Genomic DNA, 21,015 nt, shown 5'->3' with positions numbered 1-21,015 from the left:
GTTTGTAACAATTAATTAGCTAACAAAAGAGTTATATTTAATTTATGATCAATTGCAATGAAATATTTAAGCAGTAATAAAATAAAAATCTATTTCCTCTAAATGTGTCTTTTATGGATAGCTGTGTGTTATATATAATAATATTGTAAATTGAAATTAATATAAGTGATGTTTGTTCTGGTAGGACACCATATATGTACCAAAATTAAAGTGCTAACTTTAGTGTTAAATGTTTGTATTTCCAATCTTGTGTTTAAGAGAACAAGACACATGACTGATCATGTAATCCATGTTGTTATTAGCATGCATCTCATGATTAGTTCTCCACTGCCACATTAATTAGAACTAATCCTACAATTTTTTGTTCGTTATTGAACTATAATTACTCAAAATATTGCTCTTTTTTTTTAAAAGAAAAAAATATATATTTGGAGGGGGTGGGGTGGGGGTCATGTGAGAAGAGAACATTTAAGGCTGGTCAGCAAATTATTACTCCTCTTTATTTATGTGTCATATAAGTTGATAACTTTTTCACCACAAATAACAATTGGACCCTCTTATTTTGTGCTGTAAAAGAATTTTTGGGTTAATCTATATATAGTTTATGTTAGTATTATTATATAATCAAATATGAGTTAGGATTTTGTTTTTAGGAGTGCTACGTGGGATTGAGTTGTAAGTATCTTTTTATTTTTTTAAATTTAAATTTGGAGTTTAAATTAATTTTTATCATGTAGTATATTATATCATAATTCGTAAGATGAAATTTTGGACTCACAATCAATTGAATTTAATTTTAAATATGGAAACATTATATAATAAAACAAAAAGTAATAACCATACGTCATATGCAGAAGAAATCTACTGTTGCAAAATGCTCACACTGTTTTATCGATGCTGTTGTTGTACCAAAAGTTTGATATTCACACACAAAGTAATTCCTATAAAATGACCAAAACACCCTTGAACAAGCTTTGACTAGACAGTCCTTTCAAATAAAAAAGCTGCTTGTAAATTCGAATCATTGTGCGTCTTCGGGAGTAGGGATGGAATGTCCTTTTCTACTCTATTAGCAGCCATGAATGGAGGGACAAAATCGTAATTGCAATGCTAAGCAAAAATTACTTACAAAAATTTACTCTAATTTTTAAAAAGTATGCTAGTTGATCATAAAGCTTATATACTTACAAAAAACTTACTTTCAACCATACAATTGATCTATAGTAACTTTCCTCTATAATCGAAATCCTTAAATTTTTATCGATTTACAGTTATGATAATTAATTTTACAAAATACATGCTATTTATAAGTATCAAAAAGGTATAGATATTAAAATTTGACGGAATATGAATGTTAGACTGCAAGACTATGCATAATATTTGAATTCATAATATTTGAATTCAAGATCTCTAAGGATAAAATTATCGCAGTACTATGATATTACACGTCATCCAAAAGGTATACTGATTAAAGGTAAAAGAAATTAATTTTTGTTAGTAGTGTAATAAATTTATTATTAGGTAGCTAGACACTTACTGTACGCAGGGAAAGAGGCTGACAAAAAAGAAATCCTTACGTGTAGGTTGTAAATGGCCCTGTGGGTGTTATAATACTGGAGTCTCTACTTTGTATTTATATGTCTATGCAAATTTACTGTGCCCATCAAATAATGATCTTCTGTTTTTATTTGTTTGGCTTCTTTCTTTTTTCTTCCTTGTCTTCACTACTCCTACTCCTACCTCATTATATCAAGTTTGGAACATTATGATTGGGTCAAGAACTCTCTCAAATACCCTCACACCCCACCCCCACGCCTCTAAAAAAATAATATTAATAATTGAAAACACTCTTAAATTCTTCGTCTTCAATTCGAACTAATAGTAATAACTTCAACGTAACTAAACGTGCATTTTCGATCTTACAACAAAAGTGAAATTCATTCCTAAATTTTCTTCAAGTTTAGTACTATTTTCGACACTTATCTATAATTTTTACTAAATATTTCATGCTTATGTAATAATTTGAGACCACGCACTATCATATACTCTCTCGATCCAGAAATTTTTGTTATGTTGTGCTTATCGAAAGTCAATTTGACTAATTTTTAAAAGTAAAATTATATCACATTAATTCGATATTTTAATAAAAAATTAAATATTCTAAAATTACATGAAAAGTACTATAAATTACAATTTTTTACATATTAATATGATGAAAAAATGTATCTTAAATGTTCGTGAAAGTTTTTACAATTTGACTTTAAAATAAGATTCCATGATAACCATTACCAGATAGAGGGAATAGTTATCTAAATTTAGTTGGTCAAATAAAATAATATTTTTAAGATTATAAATGAAAGTAATAATTTGCAATTAAGTTGAGAAATAATATTTCTCTCAAAATAAAATAAATGTATTTATCTAAAAAAGGCTTTTAATTTTTTTTTTATACCGAACCTAACCTTGAAGTTTTTATTAAGGGGTGTGACTCTTGAACAATATCTGGCAAAGGGCAAAGTTTTATGAGAGAAAGCTGATGAAAAGCTGAAAGTTGAAAAGCTAAAAGAAAGCTGATGATAACCGAAAGAGAGAAAGTAAAGAAGAAAAGACCCTTTTTATTATTTTCCTCTATGGTTTTATCTCTCTTTTAATTTCTTCTTCATCAATTCGCCATCTCACTTTCTTTCTCCATGTTGTAATTAACCCTTTTTTTTAAAATTTTTTTCTTCAAAAACCTAAAATTAATACACCCAGTCAGCTATCCCTTAATTTTTACTGAATTTTCATATCTATTGATCAGCCATGTTAAGTAATAACAATCCCTCTTCTTCATCCGACCCGTTTAATTCCTCAGAAAATGCAACTAATGGTAGTAGAAGAAAACGAAGACCTGCAGGAACTCCAGGTATGTATGCATAAGAATGGAAGGCGCACCTTTATTGTATTTTTTTTTAATTAGATGAATTGTGCTGATTTTTGTTTATTGAAATTTGACGAATTGTACTAGATCCAGATGCAGAAGTAGTATCGCTTTCACCGAAAACGTTACTTGAATCGGATCGATACGTATGTGAGATCTGTAATCAGGGATTTCAGAGAGATCAAAACTTATAGATGCACAGAAGAAGGCATAAAGTTCCATGGAAGCTTCTTAAAAGAGAAACCCCAATTGTAAGAAAACGTGTTTTCGTTTGCCCAGAGCCAACTTGTCTCCATCATGATCCTTGTCATGCCTTGGGAGATCTCGTCGGTATTAAAAAACATTTCCGTAGAAAACACAGTAATCACAAGCAATGGGTTTGTGAAAAATGCTCTAAAGGCTATGCAGTTCAATCGGATTACAAAGCTCATCTCAAAACTTGCGGAACTCGTGGACATTCTTGTGATTGTGGACGCGTTTTTTCAAGGTATACATACTGGCTCTATGTGCTTGGAACAATACTCTTTTTTTTGTAACGGCTTTTGGAAAGAGAAGGAATATTAAACAAAGTCCGCAAAATTAGTAAAACTGTTTCCTTCATATATAAATGATACTGGTTGTCTTAATTCTACTTTATTTTAAATACTGTTTCAGTTTCAATATAAAATAAAATTAACAAACTGAATCCGTTTCGTTTAAATAAATCAACGTGTTTTGTTTTCTTAAATCTTTTTCATTATTCTATGTTGAAACATAGAAGAATGAGATTGACTCCCCCGAAAGAAAAAAAAAACATTCTGTCTTCTAAATTAATTAAGAAGAATGAGGATGTTAGTTATGCTTCTATGTATTTTTTTTTAATTTATACGTTAAATGTGTATATATGAAGATGCTTTTGGTTTAGCTAAGTTCGTGTAATTTTGCCTAACATAGTTATGCTTTTCTTTTTGGCTACTTTATCCCATATTCATCAATGATAAGTTTGAATCATCACATACTCCCAGCATTTGATGAAGTTGTCCTTTTTTTTTTTCACTTTTCCAAAATCATTACCATTTTTACTTTATGCAAACAAGTAAATTACTATTTGCATGACGAAAAAATTGATTCCTTTCTACTCTTTCTTCTTCATGTAGAGTGGAAAGCTTCATTGAGCATCAAGACGCTTGTAGCATGGGCAGACTCCGATCTGAATCACAATCTCTACATCCTCCTTGCCTTTCTCGCACTGCTTCAAGTACTCCTAGCCCGTCTAGCGACACGAATCTCAGCACAACACCATGGTCTAGTACATTGCTAAAAAAACTATCATCTGCTGCAGCTGCGGCTAATCCCAACATGGTAAAAAGTTGTACAAACAAACACAATTTAGAACTCCAGCTCTTGACTACTACTACATCATCATCTAGCCCAGCTTTTGACGTATCCGTATCATCTAAACCAAACGAAGATCACTCAGCTCACAATCTACAACTCTCCATTGGCTCCTCAGACTTCAACGAGTCATCAGAAAACGCGAACGAGAAGCGTAGTTCGGATGCCTTGAGGCTGAAAGATGAAGCAACGGAGCAGCTAAGGGTAGCGATCTCAGAAAAGGCGTATGCCGAAGAGGCTAGGCAGCAAGCGAAGCGGCAGATCGAGCTGGCTGAGCAGGAATTTGCAAATGCTAAGAGAATTAGACAACAAGCACAAGCGGAGTTGGACAAGGCTAATGCTTTGAAAGAACATGCCATCAAGCAAATCAATTCTACACTTTCACAAATCACTTGTCATTCTTGCAAACAGAAATTCCAATCAACTACCAGAGTTAGTATTGCTGATGAAAATAACTCATTGGCATTGAGTTATATTTCTTCGGGTTTATCAGAAGGTCATCATCATGAAGTTGCCGCCAACAATATCAATCAAAACGAACATCTCAAACTTTCTCAACTTTAGTTACTAAATTATACTAGTATAATTCCTTTTCTTTTATGTTTGTTCATTATATGATTATAGCTAGTAGTGTAGTGAGGGTGGTGGTGGTGATGCTAAGAATAGTTAATGAAGGGTTGTATGGTTAAAAAAAAAAAAGAAGCGTATTTGGTGTAATTTTTCTTATTTCATTCTTGCACGGTGACTGTCATAATGGTGTTTTTTTTTCAACAAACGCAATAATGTGAGATTTCTTGGTATCAAATTTTGCAGGGGTTCTTCATTTCACTACTATTACTCATTTACATAGTAAACTATTTCATTGAGTTGAATGAGCTGTATATATATATTTTTTTTCTTAAAGAAAAAACAGAGAATTAAATTAAATTATGTTATCTGGTGTCTAAATTTTTTTTATAATGTGTTAGATTTTGCATTTGGAGTATTTAGATATGTTTGTTGGGTAAGGGTGACCCAGTGGTATTAAAGAAAAATTTGAAAAAAAAAAGAAGAAGGGGAATCAGATAATAGTCCTTTTCCTGTGCATCCTTATAAATGTTAAAGGTGAAAACAGCATGTTTTTCAGTGCCAAAGTTGGCAGAGTAGTCTCTTTCAAACTCTTCAGAAAACAAACAAAACTTCATTATATTCATTGATCACACTAGTGGAGTACTACTTTTACTTACTAGTCATCACAATATTACTCAGCTCTTCTCCAATCTTTTGTTTTCTCTTCTTTCATTCATGAGAATCTGTAGCTGCTTCTGCTGAAGAAAAAAGACAGTACTGTGGGTACAGTTACAGCAAGTGTCTGGAGAAAAAGACCAAAGCATCTTTCCATTGTATGCACAAGACAACTTACCTTTGGCAATATCTATTGTTTCTAGTTTAATACAATACTTTTTAAACTAAATTTAACTAGTGTTCCCAACCATATCTACTTTCTTTTTGTTAAATTACATTTAACCCCCTTAGAGGATCTTTTATCTTTGGCGTCCCTTTGGTTTTAGAATATTGTTAGATTTTACCCGTAAAAGTTGTGGTGGAGTGGTAAGTACTCAATTATTTTTAATCTATAGGTCTTGGGTTCGAGTATGTTTGAAAGTGTTTTGCCCTTCAATGTGGAAATTCATTAGAATTTACTTCTATAAGATTTATTTACTGAATTTGAAGTTGAGATCTCTAATTTTATTTATTAGAGTCGATTTCAAGAGTTATTTAACTCCTCAATAATGTAAATAATTTCTTTCATATATATTAATTTAGAGCTTGTTTAAATTGATTTATTTTAAGTATTTTTGTGTTAGAATACTTTAATTTTTGGGTGTTGGGTACATTTGAAATATGTGTATTAATAATTTGTTTTAAGCTAAAATGATAAAAATATGTTATGACTTTTGACGGTAAAAGTCAATCCAACCATATCTTTAATTTTTTTGTAGATCACTTTTCATTTTGCGCAATGCTTAAGAAATCATAAATAAGAAGATAATTTTTACTAATCCACCTCTATAAACTTCTTGAGATTTTTACATATAAATGTGAATACTTTTGAAAAGAAAAAATTGCAAGAAGAATATAGAAAATATTTCATCAATGATTTCTTTATTTAGTAAGATAGAAAACTAATACGAAATAACTATTTTTAATATAATGACCAACTAATATGAGATATTTAATATAATGACAAACTAATATAAGACTAAAGGAAGTATGTTTTTAATTTCTATCATTATATTAAAGATAGTTATAAACATTTAGAAGGTAAAATAGATTCCAATTTATTTAACTTTGTTTGGCTGGCCACCTGGCCGGAATGGAGATTATGAGGAGATGTTGTGACTTTTAACTAATTTTCTACTTATTACTTCATTTATGCACAAAGAAATTGATGCAAATTAACATTACTTTAATATTTTTCTTAAATTCTTTTGTTAGACATATTTACATTGTGTTCTAGAAGAATTTAATTATGGCCAATTAAGGATTAATCATGACCAATAAATGAATAAAGATCATTTTTGCGCTAAAGACGGAAATTTAACAACAGACAAAGATCCATCTTTTATGTCTTTTCAATGAATTTAGATTTAAGAATATCGACCTGCCAACTATAATCAAAATGATCATTCTTACTTTTCACAAACAAATTTCTCTGTTTTTTATACATTTAAAACTTGGGAAATAGATTATATACATGCAAAACAAGAGAGATTATAATAATTTTGAAGATTGAGAAAATTCTGAAGATTTAACTAAAATAGATTTTTTAGCTTGTAGTGGTTGCTTAATGACTTATGTTTAGAATTTGTGTGTTATCTTCGATTTTAATATTTTTTTGTGTGTGGGGGATGGGGGTGGAGTGGGGGGATTATATACGCACTTATTTAGAATAAGACTCAAGATTAAAGAAATGTTAATTATTGTAGTCCCCTTTATTTTAATTTATATAACATAGTTTAATTGGGTATTGATTTTTTCTCCTTTAGAAAGTTTTCTTTTGTTTAAATTATTGTTTTAAAATGTATGTTAATATTTGTATTGTTATAACACTCTAGAACTTAATACGAAATTAGATGAATTTGTAACTCAAAAGGTGAAAGATTGGTTAGATTATTTATAGGAGGAGACAATATTTCATTTTGCACCCCAATATTGGACACTTAAGGCTCCAATCCCTACTGAAGTCTAGACATCGAGAGTATGGATAATATAACATGCGATTTTAATATTGTTATATGAAAAATTAATGTATATATGATTATATTATTCAAAAGTTAAATCATATATAAAAATCATACTTTTATTTACTTAATCATTATACAGTTAATAAGATGCTTTATATGTAAACCAAACAATCATATAAAAAATTTAACATTTTGTAACATGTATATGATTAGAAAAAGATTTATCATTAAAGATAAAACTGAATATTCATATTGGAAAATAAAAAGAAGAGGAAGGGGAAGGTTCCTATGACATTATTTGTATATTTTACATAGATCATTCCTATTGTATTTTTATCTTATTTATAAGTAAAAAATAATGTAATTCGATCTAGAACAAAGTAAATATTAAGCTTCTTTGTCATTTTAGAGAAGATGTGTAGGAATATTTTCGAAAATGAGCAACTTATGAGTTATGGGGCAATAACAATTTTTTATATATATTTATATAAACAACGAAATTAGAAAAGTAAATTATGTGAACACATGAAATTCATTGTACTGCAAATTAAATTTACCAAATAGGAGTAGGATCTCTATTCTCTAATAAGCCCACATTTGGGAGAGTTGATCTTTTAGTCCATTTTAGTGAAAGTATCTTTTGGACAAAATCAATAATCAATTCCGAATGTATAGTACTCAATCTGTTTGATTCGTGTAAATTTAATTCAATTAATCTATCCAATTTACATTTGTATTCATATCTAATTTTTTATATCAAATTTTTTCTTATGAAAAACTATCAATTCGTATGTATAGTACTCAATCTGTTTGATTCGTGCAAATTTAACTCAATTAATCTATTCAATTTACATCTGTATTCATATCTAATTTTTTATATCAAAAATTTTCTTATGAAAAACTCTTATTCCATCATTAAATTCAAAAGATAAAAATTATAAATAATTGATTCTTTTAGCTATTATGGTAGTAAATTTATCAAATGTTAACTATAACATGATAACAATATATTATAGTAACAATAAAACAATTAATCTTATCCAATGCAATGATAAAGTCCGTTATAATATCTCTCGATAATTATGGCACCACGAGAGATACTCCCTCCTCCCTTTCTTTCGTTTGTTAATTTTTTTTTAAAAAAATATAATAAAAATAATTTTAATCAATATTTTATGAAATAATTTTTTTCAGAAAAAATATAATTTATAATATTTTTAAATGTCTAAATTTTTAACTTAAAAGTGTGCGCAAAATGAAAACTAAAAAAGACGAAAGGAGTACATGATAGTTATGATTGATTTATTTTGGTAAACATATTTTCAATTTTATTTTATTTTAAATCATAATAACGATTCTCCGACATGTCGTCCAAAATACTTTACATAATAAATGCTTCGAACTGTATACAACGAAAGAACTTTAACACATATATATGTAGCAACTAATAATAGTATATATTGAAGAATATTATTATTTTTATTATTATTAAAATATAGGTCTAAATTGAAAATAGTTTTATTAAGTTTACATTTAAATAAGCTTAAGACACCTTTTTAAAATATGAGCTTTCTAAATTTTGTATAGATATTCTTACGTATTTTTAATATAATGATGGACTTTTTGTTGTCGCCCTCGTTAACGAGGACTCAATTCTACCCGACAAATATATTTAAAAATCATAAATTTTAAATCTTAAATTTAAATACGATTCCATATTTATATTTTGTTTCTAGATAATTCGAATAGGATATATTCTATGAGATGATGAAACAAACTTATCTAAAACAAAAAGACATCTCTATCGCAGGGCATATGTCTCAGATATAGAAAAAGAGTGATTTGATACATTTGTCACACATATATAATAATAATAATAATAATAATAATTTGGTGTGTGGCAATTTGTTTATCCACATACTGTGCATTCTACAGAATTATAAATCAAATAGAAAATAACAAAAATAATTAGGCAAAGACAATGGCCACCTTCCTAATTCGTTTTCTTTGTAAATTGCAAATAAAGACAGCTTATCCTTTAATAACTGTTACCAAAGGAGACAACAATAAAGAATCTTTCAATTCATAAAAATATAATATGCTATTTTCTTATCAATTATTTGAATTCATTTCTAGCCGTTAACTTATTTTCCAATTATTTCACCTATTATTAGTAAAAAACAAGTACTAAATTCGTGATAGAAAATTCCAATTATACAATATTCTGATTTTCCTCAATAATAAACTAAGGGCTATATGACAACAGTATAAAACTTAAGGCATGTTATGTCATTAACATGAAATTTTCGAGAAGTGGATAACATTAAGCACTACATTAGGCAATGATCTTCTCAATTTTATTTTTGTATCATTTTTTGGTAGCAACTCATGATGCATGTTCTAATACAAAAAGTTACATTAAAAAAAGTTGAACAATAAGACGCTAGTGTTGTTGCGATAATTAGGGATATTAAATGAACGTGTTTTCAATAAGTATTTCAAAATAGATTGAGTTAGTAAATATGATCGTGTTGAATTGGGCAAGTTGGGTGGATCCTATTTTCATTGGCACTCCTAACTGTGATTACAAAAGAACGTTATGTGAGTGTGATGGTATTGTAATTACGAGTGTCAAATAGGTAGGTTGTGTAAATTTAAAATAGTCAAAATAAAATGAGTTATTAATAAATATGTGAATTAACACATTAAGTACTTGGATATATTTTTATTGTCAGTCCTAATTGTGATTGTGAAATTTTTATCCAGCTCCTCCCATTAGAGTGTCTCTTCATTGCGCAAATACTTGTTTGGATGAGTGACAATTATCCTATTTAAATTTCTAAAGATGTAGATTTTATTCATTTAATACACATTCTAACTATAGTTAAACCAAATCGATTTTGAAAGGAAATTATAACTTTGGCTAGAAAATCTCATGCTAAATTTGCTAACCATGGATTAAAAGTATGAAGAGTCATACATAAAGTCTATGTATTTTATATTTTTTCCGAATCCAACACTTACTTTAACTCTTAATTAATTAGTATTAATTTTTTAGTTTTCTCTAAAAATGAATATTTTCTCACTAGTGATTTCAACAAAAACAAGTTAATTCCTATGTAATTCTGCATTTTTCACTTCAATAGAAACTAAGAAATTGTGAGTGTATCTAATTGAACAAAACGATGATACAAAATAATTGTTACTACACGTATTTGACGATATATTTATAAGAAAATTAAAGGTGATGGCATTAAAAAAATCACCTCATCCACATCACTTTCTAGTTTCTAATAATAGATATCTTCTTAAATAGTAAGAGAACTTATCCATTCAATGTAATTTGAGTGTTTCACTTGTATTGTTGCTTATCAACAATTTTAAAGTATTTAACATAATTAATGGAAAGGAATGGTATTAATATACACATGAGCCTAATCGATGATGTTCTTAGAAGTAGTTATTTTTGTTATATATATATATATATATATATATATATATATATATATATATATATATATATATATATATATATATATATATATGTATGTATGTATATATATATATTACCAATACACTATTATGTTACTCTTTAAAGATGATAAAATTAGTTTATAAAAATGTGATCCATCTAATCTGTTTATAATTTAACGTATTATTTTGACTGACTCATTTAACCTGTTCAAGTTTGAGTGGATTTTTTTGACCCATTAATTTCAGGTCATCTAAAAGTTGGGCATATATGTACTCTAAATTATCCTATAAGAAAAATATTATCAAAACATTTTCAATAAGATTATTTCTTTACGGGAAAACTTATGTAAATGTATGCTTCGTTAATCAAATTAATCAATTCATACTCGAAGTATGTACAGCATATACACTGCGGTGGTATATACTTTGTACAAATATGTATGTAGTATGTATATTATTTATATAGTAAGTAGAAAAATGTATACTACATATATATTGTGTATATACTTTATAAATTAGATGACCAAATGACATTAAACTGTAATTCTTCTTTCTTTACATTGATTTGTTATCTACAATCACAGCAAACAATCTTTTTCAGAAGAGAAACAAAGAAATTGAAATTTAGTAATCATTAGGAGGTAAATTAAGTTATGATCCATATTTTAATTCAATCCGTCCTAATCCAAGTAAATTTGAACAATCTTCTTTATTAACTCGATCAATTTTAATCCGTTTAAATTTAGAAAGAGAATGATTCTTATCTACAACATTCTCTCTTCAATTGTCTTGTCATACTATACTGATTTAATTAAAATTAGTTAAATATTCGATTCACTCATTTTAACACTCTTAAATTAAATAATAATAAATTCTAACACTTATTTATATCGTTGTTTGAGGACTTTTATCATCAAGTAGCAATAAAAAACTTTGAAATATTCAAAATATACTCACTTTTACTTCAATATCTTATTAAAATACATAACCCTTTATCTCTTGTCCATTAAAGCCATGACATATATTTATATTATTTCATTTCTATAGAGAGAAGAAGAGGGCGGAGTTAGAAAAGAGAATATATGTTAGATTAGATGTACAAGTTATTAGGTTCGATCACCTTGAGGATGGTGAATGTGATGATTAGAAATTAAAAGTATTATATTTTGAGTTAATATTATATAGTTTGAATTAGTAATACGTATCATTGCACGTTTTGGTTCTTTTGTAAAAGGAGCTTTTTGATATGTTTTTTAGAATTAAGATTTGATGCTTTGACTTTTGGAGTCTCCCAGAGAAACTTCTCTTTTTGGAAGTAAAGGTAAGTCACCCCACTCACATGGTCTGTTTTTTCGACTTATCATAAATCCATCTCCTTCTTAAAGACATTTAAAAAGATAATACAAAAGATTCCCACAATTACTTGGACCCATCCTACCTTCATCATTACCCTTTGTTGCCTTCCTATTTTCTCATTAATTCATCATAATATATACTTAATTACTAATTATTTCCACATACTATTTTATATCAATAAACTAATGGATGCCCCCATACAAATATTTGAAGAAATAAAACACCCCATTAATCCCTCATTCTTTTCTTGTTTTAATGAATGATAGGGTTGCAAGTTGTTTTTTTTTTTTTATACGTAGTTAGAAATTTTTAATTTCAGCGAGCTATCTGATGCATAGTCATTTTCATTAGAGGAAAATGTGAATTTAATCACAGCCCATTGTGGATATCTAGAAATAATATTGAACTTATTAATTCTATTAGTTTTTGTTTGCGGTTGATTAGACAACATATTATGTTTAGGTTGATGTTGTTTCTATTTGCAAAAGTTGTGCAAATAGCCCTTAGAACTAACAAAATTTTAGATTATTGTCTATGCAAATAAAAAAAAATTAGTTTGCTCAAGAGATAGGTTGATTTTGTATCTATTTGTAAAAGTTGTGCATATAGCTCTTAGAATTAACAAAATTTTAAATTAGTTTGCTCAGGAAAGTGATCTTTAGATCGTGGTATAAAAGGTTGACAAGTTGTAAAACAAAGAAATAGAGGGCCATATACTAAACAATTGACCAAAAATGGGACAATGGATGGAAACTTCTATACACATTTAAGGATGAATTGTAGAAATTTTTCATTATTTCAATGTTCAGATTCAAAATCTTTAATTTAAAAAAATAGAGATATATCATTCATCCCACAAGATCTCTCGAGACAAAAATTCCCCCCTCTCTACCCATCCTTTAGCAAAGCATATGCATGTCTGTTAAAAAGAAGTTAGCTTTTTTTTATAGGTTGTAATTAAAAAATTAAAAACATATATATATATATAGAGAGAGAGAGTACACTCTTTTGTATTTTTATCTTTTATTCTTTTTCAAGTGTGTGTGACATGTTACCACATATGAATCCTTTTATATTTTTTTTTCTTTCTGATTGTTACTTTTTGTTTGTTTTTCATCCTGGGAATGCTCCATCACCAGTGGAAGCACAGAATTCCCATAGCTTTATGCTCCCAAGTGGTGACAAATCCCACTAGACACCTTAAGAGTATCAACATACAAACAGAAAATTTCAAAGATGTGTTATGTGAACTTGTCAAGCACCATATTATGATGATTCCACACACATCAACAACAAAGAAAAGGTTCTTTGGTGGTGAAAAATGCCCAATACTTTTTAGGGTATTTTGTCTTTGGTGAGAGATATATGATCCCACCACCCCATGGGTCATGAGGCACATGGAGACTAAAAAGGTCCTCTTCTCACAAAAGGCTAACATATCAAAACCCAAAAAGAAAAAGGGTAATTGAAAAAGAAAGAAAAAGGAGAGAGCACACCATGCTCCCTGTCTTAATATGTAATTGTACTTCACTCTCTTTTTTTTTTTTAGTTTTCCTCTTTGGAGAAGAATAAAGTAACCTTAGATTATTTTTTTCTTGTCCCTCTCTTATTTTCCTTTTCCTTTTGTGGGTTAGGTCAAGGGCCAACCTTCAATATTTTCACACATAACATATATATATATATATATATATATATATTGTATTATGTATCGAGTCAGAGAGGTAGGTGGGGGTTCGTAAGTTCAGACGAACTCACTAGCTTTTTCGTAGGTTCTGTATTTGTATAACTATATATATACACACACGTTAGCTTATCAACTCCTAACAAAATTGATTGACAGTTCGGTAGTATGAAAGGGATGTGAAAACATAAAAAGAGTATGTTTTGCATTATTTTTCTCTTCTATCCTAAAATTTAAAACCCAAGCTTTTAATCTTGATTCCACCTATGTATATTCCGTATTAAGAATTTCAAAAGTTAAGAGGAGTTAACTATGTGAGGCCTCAAAGAATATAACTATCTATACAATTTAATGTAGACGATAGCCGATGGAAAAGAATAGCTCATTTGTTCAAACTTCCAATATTTGTCTATTTTGACAAATAATATTTTGGTCAAGAATGCATTAACGAACAGTTTGTAATATTGTCTAATCAATTTGAAAAGTACATTCTTATTATAATCATTATACCTATAATTTATACTTAAATGATGTTTTAGAAATATTTCGAAAGAAAAATTATTTTTATCAGCTTCTAAAAGATAACTTCTACTATTATTAAAAAAAATCTTGACCAAATAAGTTAACTATCTAAAATAAATACTTTTTTTAAAAAATAAAAATATAGTTTTAGTTTTTCCTAGAAGAATGTGTGGTCAAACAAAAAAGGGATTAACTGTTAGTTGCAAGCTGTGACAAACTTTTAGCCTTAGAGACCTAACACAACTGGAGCTTGTTTAAGTCTGTCTCTTTCTTTAGTTGGCTTTATGTCCATTAAGCCTACAAAGGCTCTTTCTTCCTTTGCTTGCACCTCAAGTGGTTTCACCATTTCCTCACAAGTAACTACTATTAAGAACCTAATATGGAGCAAGTGCTCTACTATGATCCACTCGTTTTGAGCTAGCAGGTTATCTAAGAATACAGTTAGACTCAATAACTTTAAAAGTTAAATATTTTATTTATATTAAGAAATATATGAAAAGTATACGAAAGTTTAAATTCATAACTCGTTACGAAATTATCCTAAATATTATGTTTCATAAAGAACAAATCCTAGCTCCAACACTATAGAGAAGTTAACCTAATAGAAATGAAGAAAAAGGTTATTGTGTTTATGTTTAACTGAAAATGCCATCTGTGGATATTCCATTGGAAGGCCAGAGAGAAATTAAAGAGATTGATTAATAGTGACTTAATTAGGTGACGGTGGGATCCCCTAATTTGATGCACATAATTTTCTCCAGAAACAAAAGGCACTTATGATTTGAAGTAACCTAAACACTAAGCAAAGTGATATGACATGTTAACGGATTGACACAACACAATCATCTCATTAATATGTGGTAGAATTAATATATGTTTATCTTTTTACACAGACATTTCACGTTTGAACATTGAGAATTGAGACTCGAAAAACTATTGATGGAGAAAGTATTTTCCTTAAATGTACCATACATGACCCGAGTTAAAATTAGTTGAGTCAAATAAATTTCAATTATCAAATAATTAAACGAAAAAGGAAAGATAAAGGAATTATAATCGCAAGAATTAGATGGGTTCCACAATCTACGATATAGGCCTCGAACAAAAGGTATCGTAAGTCGGCATATTTGCTACTTCTAACTTGTTCTTATCGGTGAATTTATAATCGATTAATCAAGAATTCATCTTCAATGCTAAATCTCGAGGAAGGTTGAAATGCATGTATAAGTATAGGTTAATGTCTTGCCTTATGAATGATGACCTACGAATGGAGCGTTGTTTCACTTTCAACACTTTTTTCATAAGATAATTTAAAATTTCATCAAAATTATTTATAATTCGTAAGTTTGAAATTATTTCGGACTATTTAAAAAAAGTCTCTACAAATTAAAGGAAGGATGATTTGTCATAATTGTTTAAATTATTTTGGTTCCAAATTTTAAAAATAAAAGTTTAGAAAATACATAGTACTAACAAAGATATAACTCTAACTAGTGGGTTCTCTTTTCCAACAAAAGTGAAGAATTGGGCCTATAACCTCAATGGCCCAGTGATAAATCAAAGTCCACGTGCTAACGGAAAATAGGCCCGCTGAGTCGAAAAATGACGTTATATGAATTATAAATTGTTCTTTGTAATATGTATTAAACTTGTATTATAAATGAATTAAAAGTGAACAAGTGAAAAGAAATACTATTGCTGTAAATGATTTTTTTTTTTTATTATAGTATATTTATGTAAGTTTCCCTTGTTTTTCTTACTTTTACAGATAATATTTTTCACTAAAATAATCGCTAACATATATCGATATTGTATACATAACGATTAAAGTAAGTAAAAATTTCATAAATACTAGGCTAATGCGAAACAGCTTCGTAGTCGATATCATTCAACTTATAAAGAACAAGAATAGTAGATGAGCCACACGTTAGACAAAAATGGTCATAGTTTATCAAACTTCATACGCTATTTTTTACGACTTCAAAAGTTATTCTTGAAGTGAGTAAATTAACTTTTTTATTAACTACGGATTTAAATTAAATAACGGCCTCAAAAGCAGATATTTGTACACTTCATCCTTAATGTTGTTATTATGAGAATTTGTCTCAGAATTTTATCACTATTTTTCTTATTCAATATACACAAATTATACATACGGTGAATATATATATATATGACTAGTTAGCACATAATTTAAGAATACGAATAAGAAATGTGAATATTGGAATCTCAAGTTAGATGTATATCAAGCTTACAAAAATTTCACTTGAATCTTGAAATCTCAAATATATTATGTCATTCTTGTATAATGTAGTATCATTAAATTAAAAATAAAGCGTGACTATTGAAATTAAAATTTTACTTCACACAACAAGGTAACATATTCCAAATAAATAGTGTTTAATAATCAAAGTGAGGTAAAGTTAACTATTACATGTACACTAAATTTTGCAGATTCAAAATAATTTTTACTCTAGATTCTATGTAAATAATAAATAATATTATACTCTTTTTTAATTATTTTTTTGTAAATAATATTATACTCGTACCAATTAGTTTTGATCATTTCTCGATTAGATAAATGTGCACACGAGTTCAATTCCTTTTCTTGCTCTCACTTTAGCAATACAAGCATTTAGAATGATATTTCTCTTTTTGTAGAGTAAAAAAAAAGAATTTTTTCCTGAGTAACGATTAAAATACTGCTTATTTTTCTCAATAATTATTATTATTTTCGTAGCAACGAGTTTTGTATGTATTACATAGACTTCATCTGGCTTTGTCAGCCAAATAATATAGTATTAATTTGTAGAGTCAACCCTATTAATGTGCGTTATACTCGTTTCAAAATTATTGTTTTTTTTTCTTCAAAAAACATATAAAGCGATAAGAGAAGCTTATAAGATTAATAAGAAAAAACTTAGAAATATTATGTAGTGTTCAATATTAATCTTAACTGAATTGAAAATCATAATAACTAATTTTGGCTTTGAAATAGAAGTAGGGAATGCATATATGCACCTAAGAGTTCTTTTTTATTCTTGAACTAATTAAAGGATTTTAGAGTTTATAATTTACATTTTCTAGAAAATAAGTCTTCCTAAAAAAGAATTGGTTCACAATCTAGATTTTAAAACCATATTAATGTACCGCCAAAATGAATAGTGGTTGCTGATTAATTAGAGAAAGATTGAATATAATTTGCTTTAAAAAAAATAAATAAATTGAGTTCATAGTATAGAAAATTGAAACTATTTGAACTTGTTAATAGGCATTCATCCAACCCACTAGAAGGAATATGGACTTGATCTAGGTCTATCATTTTCAAATCTATTCAAATATTCTTTTGATTGATAATATATTTTATACAAAGAAATATAAATTTAGTTTTTTTTTTTAAAAAAATGGATCTAATGCAAAAAATTAAAAAAAAAAATGTCATGATCTATTATTCGGAACTTCTCTTTTTCTCTCTATATTATAATAATAAATAAATGTGAGCTTATAAGTTCAATTGGTACCCACTATCCATCTTTAGAATGTTACTCGATAAATATAGATGTGAACTTATTTTACTGGAAGTCAAATAATTTGCAATTGAAATTTGCATCTTATTTTGGATGTTATCGTACATACAAAGCAAGAACTTCTAAAAAATCTCAAAAAAATTATGTTCATATTAGTTTTTCTTTTTGAAAATTTTGTTTCTAAAAAAAGTTAAAGTTTATTATAATTATTAATATATAATGCTCTAATTAATGTAAAAAAATAGACTAACCGTCTGGCCTAATGAATTCAAAGGACAAGCAACTACACAAGTAATACGATGACTAATAGTACAACTAATAGTGTAAAAAAATAAGTGAGACGATGCTTAACTATCTAACTAACCGTCTGGCCTAATTTGTGACCTCCATAACCTTTTATGTAAGGTCATGTCCTTAGTAAGTTGAAGTTGCTAATTCATGTCCTATCTAGTCACCTCTTCCTAATACTTACTTGGCCTACATCAACCTCTCATTAAACCATTATAGCCGACCTCTCACACTGTTGCACAACAACATCCCTGCATCTCTTTTGCACATGCCGAAACTATCCAAGTCTCGTTTGTCACATTTTTTTTTCTATTAATGTCATTTCTATCTTATTTTCGATATCTTCATTTTTAATCTTATCTCTTCTAGTATGTCCGCACATTTATCTCCAGATTTTTCATCTTTTGAATGTGTTAGTTTTGACTAGCCAACACTTTACTCCATATAACATAGAAGGTCTAACCACTGCTCGATATGACTTGTCTTTAAGTTTTTATGACACCTTCTTATCACAGAGGACACCGAATGTGAGCGCTCCATGTTATCTACCCTGCACCTATATATACAATGTGTGACATTATTGTCAATCTCTCAATTTCCTTGAATGATAGATCAAATATTCTTAAAACTTCATCTTTTTGAATGACCTGTGTATCAAGCCTTATTTTCACGCCAGCTTCATACATTACATTACTGGACTTGCACTCTAAGTATTTTGTCTTGATTCATCTGATCAATCTGAACCCTTTAGATTTCAAGGTCTACCTCAAAATCTCCAGCTTAACATTAACTCTTACTCGGATCTTATCAATTAGAATTATGTCATTCACAAATAATAGACACCATGACACCACTTCTCGGATACTGCATCAATTCATCCATGAATAAGACAAATAAAAACAAGTTAAGAGCTAATTCTAGATCAATAAACACCATATTTAATAAAATAACATTTTATAATTATAATGTCATTTTTATCTCCTATTATTGATAAAAATAGTAAAATTTTAAAATAACTTGGTGCTATCAAATCATGAGCCCTTAGAGGCCACACCCCAAACATGTTCTCTGTTTTGAATATGAATAAATTTCTCTCATAAAAGTAGACAAAAGTACAAAAAGGACTTGTTGGTCCCTCTATGATTATTTCTCTGCATATTCCCAAAGTGAATTATTGAGGTTATCCCATACTGTTCCAGGGTCCCCCTCCTCCCAACCCCATCTTCTACAACCACACAGAATTAATGTACTTACTATTAAATACTTGCACCCCACAAGGTCAAAAATGGAATTAATTCTATATTTTTAACTTTGGCTTAAACAAAAATTTTAGGACAATTATATATATTTTATAGAGTATTTAAAAAAAAAAATTGTTTTTCTCCATAGGGGTAAAGTCAGCCATAGACATGTTCATTGGACAGAATATTTGTGTTCATGAACCAGGACAAATCTTGACTCTCTTACCCCTCTGGCTCCATTGTTCTTGTATCATTAATAAATTAAGGCATTACAATCACTCAAGATGCATTCAATTTGCAACTATATCCTTTGTATTGACCAGCTCATGTGATGATGTGCCCAAACCAAGGGAGAAAGGTCCCATTTATAATATATATTTCTTCCGTCTCAAATTATTTATCATCGTATTTTTTAATCATAATTATCTTAAAAGTATTTGATATTTTAAAAAGTCTAGACAAAAGTTATTATATTTTCATTTTTTATTCTTGGCGGTAATAGTTTTTTAAATCTATTAACACCTTAATTATATAGAAAAGAAACGATAAAGTAAACACTAAATATTAAGTCATAAGTAAGAATAAAATAATCTATATGACTTTTAATTAATATTTTTCTAAGAAACACGTAAAAGAGAAACACGACAAATAAGGAGCACGTAATTTCAACCCAATTTAACTTCATCTCATATTAATTATAAGACTTTTATATAATCTAGACAATATTCAGTTAATGATGGAAATCATAAATAGGATAAAAAAAATCTAGAAATGAAGAAAGACCCCTTTAATTTAGAATTGAAGTGGCTAATCATGTTGAAATGTTTAAAATAAAACTTAAATTGATTATAATAATTAGTATGAAGATTAATTGTTAATTCATGAATTTTACTGGGACTATATTGTCGTTAAATAAAGTTTCTAAGATAATTAAGTCAGACCACAGAAAAGCTGACTCATGCATTGAAAAAATATATCTTTTTATTTCAAATTCGTCTGTATTATAATTTTTTTTTCATAGTTTTTAATTTTAATTTTTCACATAAATAACATTTAGTAAATTCTACATCATTTTATTTTATAATCATAATATTTCAAAATTTTATATATTCTTTTAATTTCATGTCAAATCAGACCTAGATCAGTAAATTAAAATCGAAAAAGTATCCTTTAGTAATAATTATTTTTTTTTAAAAAAAAAAATGATATTGTGAAGATTTTGTTTACGTATAGTCACGTTGGTTCCTGCACAAATAAAATGCTTTTGTTGGTTGTCAATTGTCGAGTTGTCCCTCTTCTCTACTGCACAAAAATTATAATCTAAATTAAACATAAAATGTTTTACAGGTCATATAACTACTCTTGTCTCTTCCAAAGTGAGCCCTACTATTAATATTTAATATCC

General features: G+C 28.2%; 1 protein-coding gene across 1 annotated transcript; it reads left to right on the top strand.

Annotated features, from left to right (window-relative positions):
* Positions 1-2,380: 2,380 nt before the first annotated feature.
* Positions 2,381-5,099, top strand: LOC101250383 (zinc finger protein SHOOT GRAVITROPISM 5). Its single transcript, XM_019212996.3, has 3 exons — positions 2,381-2,905; positions 3,008-3,407; positions 4,057-5,099. Exons 2-3 carry the CDS (start codon positions 3,115-3,117, stop codon positions 4,856-4,858), a joined length of 1,095 nt encoding a protein of 364 aa, XP_019068541.1. The 5' UTR covers positions 2,381-2,905; positions 3,008-3,114; the 3' UTR covers positions 4,859-5,099.
* Positions 5,100-21,015: the final 15,916 nt, after the last annotated feature.

Source organism: Solanum lycopersicum, chromosome 3 (assembly GCF_036512215.1).
Source record: "Solanum lycopersicum chromosome 3, SLM_r2.1".
Taxonomy (NCBI): domain Eukaryota; kingdom Viridiplantae; phylum Streptophyta; class Magnoliopsida; order Solanales; family Solanaceae; genus Solanum; species Solanum lycopersicum.
Note: the sequence above shows the minus strand (reverse complement) of the source record. Positions and strands in the feature narration are given on the sequence as shown.

Coding starts and splice junctions, on each gene's coding strand:
- LOC101250383 (XM_019212996.3), top strand. CDS start 3,115: ATGCACAGAAGAAGGCATAAAGTTCCATGGAAGCTTCTTAAAAGAGAA. Junction 3,408..4,056: donor TGTGGACGCGTTTTTTCAAG/GTATACATACTG, acceptor TTCTTCATGTAG/AGTGGAAAGCTTCATTGAGC.